Raw genomic sequence first — 14,104 nt, 5'->3', positions numbered from 1 at the left:
CTCTGTGTTTTTTTAGAATCTCAAGGGTGCATCCAAACCCTCAAGTCTTGTGTGGACATGAGGGATGTGCTGTCTGGACCTAAGGCATGCTTGGGTAGCACAGAGATAGAAAAAATACTCAGGCCCTGTTTTGCCTTCATACCTTCTTCGCTTGGAATAAAGCAGACAGTAACACCTCACTGTGCGCCTCTTTTCATGCTCTCTGCCTCAAGTGCAGCACTACGTGACTGGCAGACTTAAGGACGTGCGACAGAAGAATGAGAAAACAAAGTGATTCACCATGAATAATTTGCACAACTAGAATGAAAAAAATTCCTAACAGCAATTTATTTTTTAGCTTCTCACTTGTTCCTTCCACCATCTCTGCAAAATTTTAGGTCTGCTGATGCTTTTGCTCCAAATCAGAACACGTGGGCAAAGACAGCTTAGGACTGGAATATGTATTAGGAGTAGGTCTGCAAACAAATTGAACCTCACTGAAGACTGTCCAGACCTGGGTGAGGACACAATGTCATGGTTCAAAGCTTGGCTAAAGGTTGTTGTTGTTCAGGTGATTGGTTTTCTGAAAAACGAGGGAAGGATGAAGATGGTGAGCAGAAGGGACCAAATGACATGTAGATGAGAAGGGAAAGCCCTTACTTTCCTGCATTTCTGAACTGGTTTGCTCATCCCTAGCTCTGAGTGTTTATCAGAATGATGGAGAATGACCCGGCTAAAAAGCTACTTCAACATAAAACATATACTGACCTGGAAAAGGATTGGGGAGTGTGGGTAAAACTCGTTCTAAGGGGGGAAAAAAAACAATAAGCAACATGCAGGAGAAAAGGACAAGCCACTTTTCACACCAAGCAAGCAGCAGATACAAACCTGATGGAGTTGTCCATCCCCAAATTAGATGAACTAGAGTAGGTTTCATATACAGAGCATTTTGCTAGCAACACACCTAATACACATCAACATCCCCTGGGACTGGCAGTTGGAGAGAAGTCATTTGAAAAACTAAGCAAATAATATCCACACAGCAAGAGGGATTAAGAACCTACAGTGAAGGTAATTGGAGTTGATGGGCCACATCTCCCCTCTGACTTTCAAGACCACGCATGTCATTGCACTACAGCTCCTCTTAGCTACACCTCAGGCTGGAAGCTAGTCTTGGTAGAGAAACCAGTTGTGGAAGTCTTGCATGGGTAGTTGCTGCCTCCCCAGAACCTTCTCCACAGTGGATTTCTTGCCAGTGACCAGTCCCCTAAGGACCTCGGCATGGCAGCAGTCACCCTGGCGAATCCTCAAGGGCATTCTGTTTCTTTTGGGCCTTTGTCTTTTGATGGGAACAGAGTTTTTGCAGACTCATCAACCTCTAGTTGTACACACAGCCTGCTGTTTTGGTTATAGGGCTTTTACAATGAGTCCTCGTTATACATCACAGCAGGACTTTGTTATACGTCACTGCTGGCTTCACGCTTTGCTTCTTCCACACAAGGATCTCAAAGAGTTGCACAGACACTGAGGGAAACTGGTGTCAGAGACCTCAGTCCGAGGCTAATAGTAGTGTTAATTCCGTTTTACAGATTGTGCAGTTGATGCACAGAGCAAGGAAGCAATTTGCCCAAGGTCAAATGCTGAACTGTTGGCAAAGCCAGGAGCAGAACCAAGAAGACAAGCCCCCCAGGCCTGACTCTGATCACTGGGTTTCCCTTCATTACCTTCAGAGCTTGCTGGATGCCTTATACTGAGTCAAGTTCCTACTCAGGGGCTGATCGCTAGGTAGACATTTAGCTGTAGAGGTATGCCACTACGCAACAGCTGATATGCCTGTGGCAATGAGTTGTCTCCTGGCTTACCTGGGAGGCCGGTGCTAAGATCAGTGCTGGTGGACATAGAGCTTGGCAGGATACATCGGCAGTCTGCTATTATTCTCTGATCAACCCAGGCCCAGCTACTTGGAGGCCAATGCTCTTCATACAGCACTCTTGGTGCAAGGAGTTAGTTTCTGACTCGCTAGAGCCTGCAAGGATGGAGCAGGTCAGGCCCATTCCTGTGACACTGGCAGATCTCCTGCCCTCATGGTGGTAATGGAGCTGTTTGAATCCACAGCAGGCACAGGGGAGAGTGTCTCTTGCATAGGAAATACACAGCTAGCCTGGGTCTCTGTGTTTATGTAGCAACAGGGGACTATTGTTCTGCGAAAGCAGGCTGTTGTGCTGACATGACTTCCGTGTTATTTAGTTTGGTTAAATAACTCAACTCCCCTTTACCTTCTTCCTGCGCAGCAGGCTGCAGACTGCACAGCACAAGCAGTTAAAGCAAAGCACTACGGCCTCATTATCATGCTGCTTTCTATTCAAGGACTCTAACTCTCTTCCTCTCGCCTGCTGCGTGCTGCCTTTATTGCTCTACCCTGGCTCATTAGCAGTGTCTCGGCTTTGCCCCACCTGGCTGACACCCTAACCACCTTCCTCCTCTGCCGAGTCTCCCCGTTACTGACAGCCCTTGGGAGAACATGGGGTTTTCACCAAGAGCCACTAAGAAAGATTTCAGCCATAGTTACTCTCCAAACCCTAGCAGCAACCACCATAAGCAAATGCTCAGGTGCAACAGTGTGCGGGCAGAGAGTTAGGAAAAGGGGTGTCACCATGTGCATACAGTTGGGGAACGTGCCTCTTGCTGGGATCAAAACTGCTGGACTGAAAAGGTAACTCTACCTGAAGCTTCTCGAGGAGGCATCTTGTCTGCTGCTGCTTCTAACTGGCACGGGCCTTGCCAGCTGCTGCTTCACCTCTGCGTCTCCTTACTCCTGAAGGGTGCAGAGGATGCAGCGGGGGACCTGCCGAGGTGGTAGGTCTCTCTATAATGGAGACAATTTAGCCCACAGGACCTGCATTAGGATGTGCAGCACTGCCCTGCTGTCTCCTGTTTTATCCTCTGGGATGGCTACCTCTGCGGGAGGCAGACGTCCACTAATTTGGAAGAGCTTTCATTTCTTTCCTCTGCCTTGCTAGAATGCACCAGTTGCTGCGCCTGCTTCTGTGTGCCTGTGGGGGTACCTGTGCAGTATACATACTCACGTGCACGTAAACCTATGTATCTATATGCTTGTGTAGCAGATGGGTATCTGATATATACATGCACATATTTACACTTCTATGTAGCATGGGTTAAGATATAAATTGTGACTTTTACTCATAATGTTTTTCATAGCACTCTGTTAGCTGAGTGGTATGAAAAGAAAACACGTTCCCTCCCTCCTAATACACTTAGGGAAAAAACCCTTTCCCTTCAGTTGTGGAGCTTCTTTTCACCTCTGTTGTTCTGTGATGGCAGCCCTGGCTTGGCCTCTCTGTCAGGTAATTTTCAGAGAGATCTGAAATCAACCTACTGGCTGCAAAACATGGTCCTTCCTCCCAACTCCTCATGTCCACAGTTGTGTGATATGGCTTCCCCTCTTGCATGGGCTCTGGTGCTTGTTGAGCCCTTCCATGAACTAATTCAGCTCAGTACAACGAAAGAAAACGTTTGGGGGCATTTTGGGAGGTGGGCAGTAAAGCTTGGTTACTTTTTCACTGGTTTATCAGGTTGAACTGGCTCAGTGGGCTGTCCACTGAGTACCAGAATAAGAGAAACAACAAAAACATGTGGCAGAGAGCAGGGTGAGCAAAAGGAGTGGGGAGGAAGGGGTGGCAGAAAGCCATTAGATCAGTTGTACCTTCAAACTGAGTACCTGAGTACCATCTCTGCAAGCATATTCCATATTGCTGTTGGAGACAGGTTGCTGGGTAAGACAGACCTTTGGTATGGCCTTTTTTATGTTGTTGTAAACTCAGTCTCCAGGAGTGATGGGTATAAATCTCTCCACCTACAGCAGGCAATCCTGCTGCTGCATCCTTTCAGGAAGATCACTAGCTATCTATTCGTACAGCTCAAGGGAGCTGCTTTTGTATTTTAATGCATCTTCTATCTACGGCATTGACATCTAAGGCTCTTACTCTCTCTGAGAGTTTTTCAGTGCTGGCTGAGATTTCCTGGCATGGTACTCACCCATTTTTCTCTATTGCTAAACTGTTCTTTCACTTCATTTTGCTAGCTCCCCTTCTGCCCTCCACCTCAGGCAAAGCTGCCAGTACCTCATTATTAACTCTCTGGTTGTTTCTTCACTCCTGGCTGCCATTCTTTTTTGTGCTGCAATGGGACACTGAGGAACCATCGCTGTATCTGCCTCCCTAGTGGGATGTTGCCCTATAGTGAGCTGCTTTTCTATTTAAAAAAGAAATAAAATCTCTGATTCTAGGGATGAAAAGCACTCCCAAGTATCTGAGTATCTGCTGTACTTTGCAAAAACTTGGCACTGCTTTATTCTTCTGGCTGGGTGTGTGGCTGGGAGTGTGCATTATCTGTTATTTCAGCTACTGGGTGATCACTACAGCATTTTTTTCATCTGCTCTTGTAGGTTTTTTCAGCTGCTTGCTTTAACTTTATGAGGCTGTGTTCCCTTCACTCATTTCCCCCTGATTTCTTAACCTTAGAAATACCAGCTACAGTCTGCCTGATTCTTTTTTCCTCTCTCTTTCTCTATTCCACACTAACTAGAAGGAGAACAGAGATTTCCTGACGCAATATGAAGCAACTGCACACTGAAGAAATAGGGATTAACAAAGAAACAGAAATAAAAGTTAGAAACAGTCCACTGAAAATCATCAAATATCTCTCAGCTCCTGCACCTCCGTTCTTCTGGCTCTTGTGAAGTTCTCTAGTGTTTTCCAGAATAAATAGGCCTTGAATTTCTAAGGTAAAAATGATAAACAAAATCCAACAACTTGAAAGCATGAAAGTTTTCTTCATACACATCAAAAGGAGGCTAAAATAGGACCCTTGCTGTTGCAAGTCATCTTTAACAGTTGCCACATTTCCTGCTGGAACAGTTAACAGCAACTTTGCAAGATCTCCCTGGGTTTCTTACAGGTTCTGCCACTCATTTTACGACCGTGGGTAAACCATTTCTTCACTCTGTACCTTAGTTTCCTACTGCAAAATGGCATTAATGACACTCGCACATTTCTAAATAACTTGTGATATTAAAATATTCATTGCTAGCAAATCCTTTGAGATCCTTTGAGGTAAAGTCCTGAAGTCAAGTAAAATGCTCTTCTAGCAAAACCAACCCCCCAGCTAAAATCACATGTGCATACATACATTATTGAATTTCATCTTATATTTTGTTTCAGTGATGCATTTCGGCTCATCTGTGTAACAGGAACCAACAGAGAGGGCCAAATTTAGAATTCAGCCACAAATAATGGATGCTAAACTTAGCATTATATTAGTATCAGCAAGAACAAATCTGGAGTATTTGAAAATTGTGTTCCAGATTGCTGCCTGAGGACTTTATTTGAATCTCATGACAGTCATAAGACCAGGGTGGAAAGACTTTCAAAGTAGAAATTTCCTTTGTGTGCTGCAATGTTACAGGAAATCAAATCTATGTCCTTTTATAATAGTATCTGTTCTTCAGGAAAAAAGATCCAAAGAATACACACAAATTTTGCAAAAATTCCAACTGTCATGAAATAAATCCAGTGGTGGTAAACAAAGAATGCCAATGGATTTATCCTTTTTGTACTATATCTGTTAAAAAATAACCAGACCAAAACATTGGTTTTCTGATGGTTTGATTAACCTGACCACACACAGCAAAAACTAAACTACACTGTGTCCCATACTAAGACTGTTTTACACAGATTATTTTTTTTCTGTTTAAAAGGACATGCAGCTAATGGCCTGAGTATTTTAATTCCATTTGGGACTGCCAGAGGAATACACCCGTAAGTCACTTTTGCGTCTATGTGTCCATTCACGTGAGTGGGTCATTCTGCTGCTGTCTATCTCTGGTGGCAATAAGAACGTGTGATCCAAGTCAAGCCCAAGTTTTGGACCTGGAATCAGGAACTGCGTTTTGAATATGCCACAGTTTGTACACGTGTGTCTGTGGTAGGTGAGGGGCAGGGGCTCTGTTTAGGATCAGGTTTGAATCAGCTGCAAAATTCAGAACCAGCAGGTAACTCTGCTCTAGAGTTTGGTCTAGTCCCGACTTCTGTCTGTTTACACTTACTATGACAAACTCAGTAATCGAAAGGTAGCAGAATGAGATCCAAGGAATTTTATTCCATAATTCATCTGCTGATTAACTTTTCTCCCATGTTGCCTGTAGTATGCCTCTTTAAATCATTCTGTCTTTTCCCACTTCTTTCCCTTCCATTTTCAAACTCATTTCTCTTTTTCTTGACTCTCTCTTGTTCTCCTCAGGCTCAGTGGCTAGTTCTCTCCATCTCTCTGAATTACTTGTCATTTCTCAGCTGTCACAGACCCTTGGAGCCCTGGCCTTCTGTCCCCTTATTAACAGGGGTTGTCATTCTAAAGGGTTTTTTGTTTCCAGCTTTAAAACAAACATGCTTTTGTTATTTTAACAAAATCTGACTTCAGCAAAGGAAGTCAATCAAAGAGCTTCACTGTAAACCTTTTAATTTGGCTGTGTTTGTGTTTCACGGCAAGTATGAACATGTAGGTATCTGAAGCAGAGTGCTGAAAGCCAGTTCATGGCTGGAGGTTTGGGAGGGTGGGGGTGGCAAGCAGATGCCTTCATGAGTTTTGGTCACCGTGTGCTCCCTACACAGCCTGGTCTTTGCGAGAGCTATCTGGACCTCCCTTCACCCTCTCCCATACTTACTGTAAAGGTATAGGCTGGCATTTGTGACTCCCAGCTTGTTGGCAGCCACGCAGGTGTAGTTCCCATAGTGTTCCTCAGTGACATTGGCCACCATCAGCAGAGACTGGCTCCCCGTGCTTTTTATCTCCAGACCATTGGCACTGTTTATCCTGGGAAGACAAGAGAAGAGGTGTGTAGTGCAATGGCAGCTGTGTATCGGGAAGGAAATCACTGCCCGGCAGGCAGTGAACCAGCCATTCAGCCCAGCTGGCAGGTGAGGATAGAGGGAGGCAGGAAGGAGACGTGAGAAGAAAGAGACCAAAGGCAGCATTGATGGAAAGCAGGAGAAGGGAGTGAAAGGAAGAATAGAATCATAGAATCATTTAGGTTGGAAAAGACCTTTAAGATCATAGTGTCCAACCGTTAACCTAACACTGCCAAGTCCACCACTGAACTATGTCCCTAAGCACTGGTAATCCAGCCAGTTTTTTACCCAGCACCCATCCAAGCCATGAGCGGCCAGTTTCTCCAGGAGAATGCTGTGGGAAATGGTGTCAAAGGCTTTACTAAAGTCTAGGCAGACAACATCTGCAGCCTTTCTCTCAGCCACTAAGCGGGTCATCTTGTCGTAGAAGGAGATCAGGTTAGTCAAGCAGGACCTGACTTTTATAAACCCATGCTGACTAGGCCTGATCACCTGGTTGTCCTGTATGCGCTGCATGATGGCACTCAAGATGATCTGCTCCATAACCTCCAGAAGAAGGAGTGCAGTGGGGTGAAATGCCACTGGTAAAGCAGTGGAGAAGCAAGAACAGCCAAGGGAACGGTAGGAAGCCTTTACCCAGCACTGACTAACACCTGGAAATGAACACACCATGGCCAGCTGAGGCCTAGTCCATACTTGAACAAAAGGGTTTTAGTGAAACAAATCAATTCATGTGTTCCAGTACGTGCATATACCAAAGCTGAGTCACCCCTGAGCTTGCGCATATGGGTCAGTGTCCTGGTTTCAGCTGGGATAGAGTTAATTTTCTTCACAGAAGCTAGTATGGGGCTATGTTTTGGATTTGGGATGAGAAAACGTTGATAACGTACTGATGTTTTGGGTTGTTGATAAGCAGTCACGGACCATCCAGCTTTTCATGCTGGCCTGCCAGCGAGAGGGCTGGGGGTGCACGGGAAGCTGGGAGGGGGCGCAGCCAGGACAGCTGCCCCATCTGGCCAAAGGGATATTCCACACCATATGACATCATGCTCGGCATATAAAGCTAGGATGAGGAAGAAGAAAGGGGTGGGGGGACATGTGGAGTTACGGCATCTGTCTTCCAAAGAAACCATTATGCATGATGGAGCCCTGCTTCACTGGAGATGGCTGAACACCCGCCTGCCGCTGGGAAGTGGTAAATGAATTCCTCGTTTGTCCTAAAAACTAGGATAATAACACAACCTTCTTAATGCCAGGTAAATGCTCAGGTATAAGGGACAGATCCTTTTTCTCATTTTCTTTCATATGCAAATCTAGGTGGCTCCGGTCACACAGATGGCGGAATCTTACACCTCAGCAGCTGCTTCCTCTAGATGAAGGCACCTAGAGTGGCATTACCTACTTGGAGACTAACGCTGCCTATTTTTGGTCTGGATCATGGGCTATTTAATGCATGAACATTATCAGGAAGAAAGCACTATTGATGTCTTAATTGTGTATTGGCCCGTAACTGACTTAAAGGCAAGAGCTCCATCCTCTGCACTGCCCTCAGCATCCCCACTGTAGAGAGGGATTGCCTCCTCCAGCCCTGACCGTGCTGTCTCTGCCGAGTCTGATGGGACCATCATGACTTACATGGTTTGTGAAGAGTAATTCGTTTCAGGAGAAGAGTTGGAGAAGATGATAGGTGATTCTCTAAGGATCCTCTATTGACTGGACTGAAAAGGAGAGGAGGGAAGAGGTGAGCTAAAGGTCTTACCTGGTATCATCTCTGTACCACTCAAAATCAGGTGTGGGCACTGCTGATGCCTCACACCGGAGTAAGGCTTGTCGTCCTGTGGCCGCTTCATTGCTCTTGGACTCTGTGATGGTGGGAGGGTCTGCAGGAAGGAAACACGTGGTCACTTCACAGACTTACAGGTGAAACGAAACAGTGCAGCTGTCAGGGCTGGCTTCCTCATGCAAACCATTCGGGCTGGTGGAGGCCCATGGCTGCTGCTTGCTGTGGCACATGGTCCCCCCTGCTCATCTGGAGAATACCTGCTCTTTGAACTCTCCCTAATACACTGCATTAGTGCTTCTTATGCATGCTTCTCTTCAGCAACACTGAACAAAGTTCTGTCATAAATGGATAGGCATACACAGGTTAACGATGGACTTCTGTAATTTATGAATATTTACCTGTGGATCTCTAGTTCACATGGGCTCCTCAGAGAGAAGAAGATGAGAGAAAGACTTCATCAAGGGTAAAGGAAGACAGCAAAAGTAAAAGGAATAAAGTAGAAATTTAACACTAGCATGAAAATTATTTTCCATACAACCTCTGTGTCCAATGTCAAAACTATAATAAGAAAGGAAAGGACTGAAGCAACATGTATGAGACAGAAACACATTCACGGCTTAAAAGCAAAGAGCTTTAGCAGGAGCTGTGGGTGCAACTTTGAGAGCCGGACCACTTACTGAGACACTTCCCTTAGGTGTCTAAGGCTATAAATCCTGCCCAAACTTTCCTGGACTTCGTGCTTTGTCACAGCCTCCAAGAGGGTTTGCTTGTGATGGCTCTGAGTGAAGCTTGCCCTCAGCCCAGCACGGTGCTCCCACCTTCGCTTACTTTGAAGCCTGAGAGTTGTGCCATGGGCAAACAAAACTTGGGAAACATACCGGTGTGCTCTGCTGGAGCTCGGTCTCAGTGCTGGCTGGGTGCTGGATAGGGTAGGCACCGGTATTTTCAATTCCAACCCCATGTTCAAAATGTTAAGTGACAAGCTTTACATGTTAAAAGGCAGAATTATTTCCACCTGGCTGCTGAGAGGGATCAGGGAATAAGTGCCTTGTCTCTCGTCACTAATACTTGCATACCCTTTACGGGGTTACGGGGCTGCGACTGAGACAGCTACTTTGCTGAGACTCAAGTTAGCATAAAGCGCACTCTTAACAGAGCTCCGCCGTCTGTATCTGCCCCAGCACTGAAAGGCCAAAAAAGGAATCAAAATGGATTGTGTCAGTCAAAGAAAAAGATAATTCTGTATGGAAAGAAGTTTGTTTGTGAACACATTAGCCATCTCAATGTGATCCCTTTCCTGACCTTAACTGGGATTTTATGCAGGGCTTTAGGGATATTGCAGTGTGCCCTCTAACATCATAAATATTAATAAGTGTACATAAATAGGATCCTACATCCAAAGGCTGTAGGTTCACGTAAATATTTTAATTTGGAAAGGAGGAGGGATAATAAAAGGATAGTGAAGGTGATTTTTTAAGCATCCTTCTTTGCTTTTTTGGTTCGAGCAGTGTATCTTCTTGCTGCCTGCAGCGAGACAAACCTTCTCCGTTTCACTGAATCCCGCGCAGGAGGTGAGTCACAAAATGAACAAGCACCTTTCTGTGGGCCTAGAAAATGACGCCGGCAGGCGTGTGCTCCCCGGGCTGCTGCCAGGGAGCCCAGCCCCGTGCTCTGAGCGGTCCCTCAGCCACCCTCCTCGGCTTTTTAAAGGACAGAGCCCAGACGGCCATCCCTCACCCGACACCGCGAAGGGCAGCCGCGGCGCAATCCCAGGAGCAGGGGCCGGCGGTGGCCTGAGCAAACCAGCCGGCTGTTCTCAGAAAGCAGCCGTGCTCTGCTCAGCCGTTTGCTGCCGGGGAAGCCAGGAGTGGGTTCCCTGTAGCTGTTTTCCCCCCACTCTTCCCCAGGCCTCAGTTTCCCTCTGTGATGTGCACGGGATATTACTCGGGAAGCCTGAAGGTGGTAGTGTGAGACCAGAGCAAAGCGAGGATGCTCTCTCCTGCAGCCCCGGCTACCAAGCTATGCGCTCCACAGCTCAGCCGATGATAAGAGATGGCCAGGAAGCTCCTGAGGTTGGGCAGGTCCTATTTTTCAGACTTACTGTAGTTCTCCCACTTTCTGCTGATTGCGGTGTAGTTTAAGGAAGCAAGATAAGGAAAGATGTATGCAAACGCCTAGCTTTCATCCTGCAAACGGGACTGATTTTTTTCCTGTGCGTGGCCCTCAGGACCACTTAGATTTTTTCCCTTTCTTTCAAAAGAAAAGATCTGTCCTGAAAGAAATTATGATTTGTTTCACGTTACAAATTATGCCATGTAATAATATCACAATACTGTATCGCATTGTATTTTCATATATTCCAACAGTAAAAATGTTTAAGATCTTACTGCAACATAGTTATTATGAGTTGAAACAAAGTCAAAAGCAAACATTCTGACTTTATACAAACAATCTGTTTCAGCCATGTTAAAAACATCGGTGAAATTATGTTTCACAGAAATATTTGAAAATATTAATTGGTTCTTATGAAATGTCTCGAGTTTATAAACTCAGCTGTTTTTGACAGAAAAAAATCCTCAACAGTTTTAGGGCAGAAAATCTGCTACTACAGTTTCTCATTAATGGTAAAATTAGGCCCATGAAGCAGCCAGTGTTAAACCACTGCCACCCAATTTCTAAGGGAATGATAAAAACCGGTGTGGATTCTGAAGATGCTGCAGGGACCCTGTAACCTTGACTTCTGAGCAAGACAGACAAGTTGATCTGATTTGATGGCCCAAAGGAAAAGAAAGAGAAGAAGAGCAAGAATGGTATTAAAAGGTGCTAAAACCACCTGTGGTGGCAAATTAGACTGTGATGGGCTGAAACACTTGCTGCTGTCAGCTCTCTACCCTAACCCACTGCGCCCTGAAACATGCCTGTAACCATCTCCCATTTCAGCTTAAGTTTATATTCTGGTGTGTAAACTGAAGAAGGTCAGGAGAGGATGGATGTACCTCCCATTCATCCATCCCTGCTGCAGAGGTACTAGCCTCCAAGCAAGGAAACGAAGCAGGAAGATGGGGATATTCACTTTAGATCACTCCAGTGCCAAATATGAGCCACACAAATACGGGGGTGGACATAGACACAGAGAGGTTTATAAGAATAACAGCAGTCTGAAATATCTTTGTGTCAGCACGAGAGAAGCACACCAGCAGAGTGAAGTGGACATCTGTCTAAGCAGATGGGATCCATGCCCCACTCACTACAGCAACACCCGCTGAAGAGTCCTACAGGTGTGGGGTGTGGATGCAAGCCACACAGCTAACTGTGCTTCCAAGTGTTTTTAGGTGGGTTGCCGTCTCCTTTGGTCAAGCACCTTTGCATTGGTGCACGGTGGGTCTCTTAGAGAGGGTTTTACGCTACGGACCTGAAACCAGCACAAAAGTCAAGTTGCTGCAGTCTCTCGTTGGGCATGCCGTTACCGCATGGCCCCCAGGCCCCCGGGCCGTGGTACCCAGGCAGGCACCGCGGAGACGGCTGGGTGCAGGTCTGTGTTTGCTCTGAGCCGGCTGAACCCTCCTTTATCTCTCCCTGCTGCCTTGCTGAAGCTTCTCTTCATGCTGCTGTTCTCCCAAATACCGATGAGTGAAAACAAGGCATCGACAGCATTTCTGAGGGCAGAGACAGGGCAACTTACAGCTCCTCTCTCTCTCTTTCTTTCTTTCCTTATGTATTACCAGGTTTAAAGAACAAACTTGGCCATAAGTGTCTGATTGCAGACAGTTTCCTCAGTGCCCCCCATCCTTTCTGGCTCATATAATATAGACCCAGAAAGGCTTCTCTATTTATCCTAAAGTCACCTCTGCCTGTGGACAAACCTCTCCCTGTTGACCTGCTCCAGTTGTGATGTACTCACAGTTCACAGTGACCCGGACTTGCTTGACGTCTGCTGAAGCAACCTCGTTGGCAGCTTTGCATTCGTACTTGCCCGACTGCTCTCGTGTGATCCCTAGGATCTCCAGATACTCTTCCTCGCCTTCAAACTCTCTGCCTGGTAGGACAGAAGAATACAGATGGTGGCTCTGTTAGGCATTCAGATTTGGGAAGCATTCTCCTTAATTGCTATGGAGGAACAATCACAACAGGGATTCTGCAAATAAACAAGAGTCATGAGCAATTTTAAAGTTATTTCAGAAGCCATGTCAGCAAGATACTAGCATTTTTTTTATTTTTTTAAAGCTTGGGTTCTGAAAATCTGGAAGGAAGCATACAAGCGGTACCAAAGCCTGGCATCTCACAGGCTGTCCAGGCCAAGAAGCAAATCTCCCCCACGTGAGAAGGGAGTAAGTTCACTGGTGTGACGGCTGAGTACCAGGGGTGGATAGTCAGCCTGTGGCTGATGGGCTGGTTCAGGGCTAGCTGGGTCCTCAGATGCAGTGGCGTATTGTCAGCACCCTTTTCTCCACTGCAAAACTGTGAAAAATGTCTTTCTGTCTCTCAGAGCAACTACCACCCTGAAGTGCCATCGATCAGATCGAGCTACCGTTAAACATGGCCAAACAGAGAGAAACAAAGTGTAATTTGATCCATGGAGACCAATAATCATCACGAATCCCTGATCTGCCGTACATACGAAATGACATATTTAAACCGTTGCTGCCTCGCTAACGCAGTTTTGAAAGCAGTGAGTTGAGCGTCAGGGTTACAGCCGGGGGCAGGAATCAGGGGAGGTCTGTGGCCTTGCTTTTAATTCACTGTATGACCTTGGGTGAGTCACTCCCTTGCTCTCCCTCTGTGAACTGCAGCTAATAGCCCCCCTCTCCCGTCACCTCCTGGTCAGAGAAGGGCAGTGAGGTTAACCCATGTAAAACACATTAGAATCGTTGGATGAAAGGTGCCAGGGAAGCATGAAATATTAGGATTGGTGTATCTACCCTATTCCTTCAGAAACCAAAATAAGGCTCCTCCTGGAAAGAATCTGAACCACACTGTCAGGAGATGCTTCCCTCCTCTGAGAGTGCTGCAAGCACTGGTCTGCAGCATGCAAAGCCACAAGCCTCAGTTGCATGCCTGCATATTTACAGAGAAAGCGTCCTCCAACCCTCAATGGGCAAAAGCCATATTTTTTTTAAAAAAAAAAAGGTCAGCTTACAAGGGCTCCTGTTCAGGCTCCTCAGAGAGCGGTCACATTTTCCAAAAGCAACTCTCTGCCCAGAAGACATTTTCTGCTCGAAAGGAGCCGAGCACTTCTGAAACCCTGCCCACTTCACCGAAGTGCTCAGAGTCGGTTGATGGAGTTCAAACAGTGCCTGCGAGGACGGGGCTGTTGTCCTTGGCTCTGCGGCACTGCGTGAAAGCAGTGGGTAAGCCCCGTCTCTGGAGCTAAGGTTCCCGTGGAGCCACCTGCAATGAACCCCACCACGCAGGCACAGGC

At 46.3% G+C, this 14,104-nt stretch overlaps 1 protein-coding gene across 1 annotated transcript; it reads right to left on the bottom strand.

The window, feature by feature from the left end:
- Positions 1–747: 747 nt before the first annotated feature.
- On the bottom strand, positions 748–12,752 carry LOC104621655 (limbic system-associated membrane protein-like; the record flags this gene model as incomplete). Its single annotated transcript, XM_010288193.1, has 4 exons — positions 748–783; positions 6,719–6,867; positions 8,662–8,782; positions 12,587–12,752. Coding segments are annotated over 4 exons (472 nt in total), but the record flags the coding sequence as incomplete, so codon positions are not given.
- Positions 12,753–14,104: the final 1,352 nt, after the last annotated feature.

This window comes from Phaethon lepturus, unplaced genomic scaffold (genome assembly GCF_000687285.1).
Source record: "Phaethon lepturus isolate BGI_N335 unplaced genomic scaffold, ASM68728v1 scaffold19445, whole genome shotgun sequence".
In the NCBI taxonomy this organism is placed as follows: domain Eukaryota; kingdom Metazoa; phylum Chordata; class Aves; order Phaethontiformes; family Phaethontidae; genus Phaethon; species Phaethon lepturus.
The sequence above is the reverse complement of the archived record's forward strand: the minus strand, read 5'-3'. Positions and strand labels throughout refer to the sequence as shown.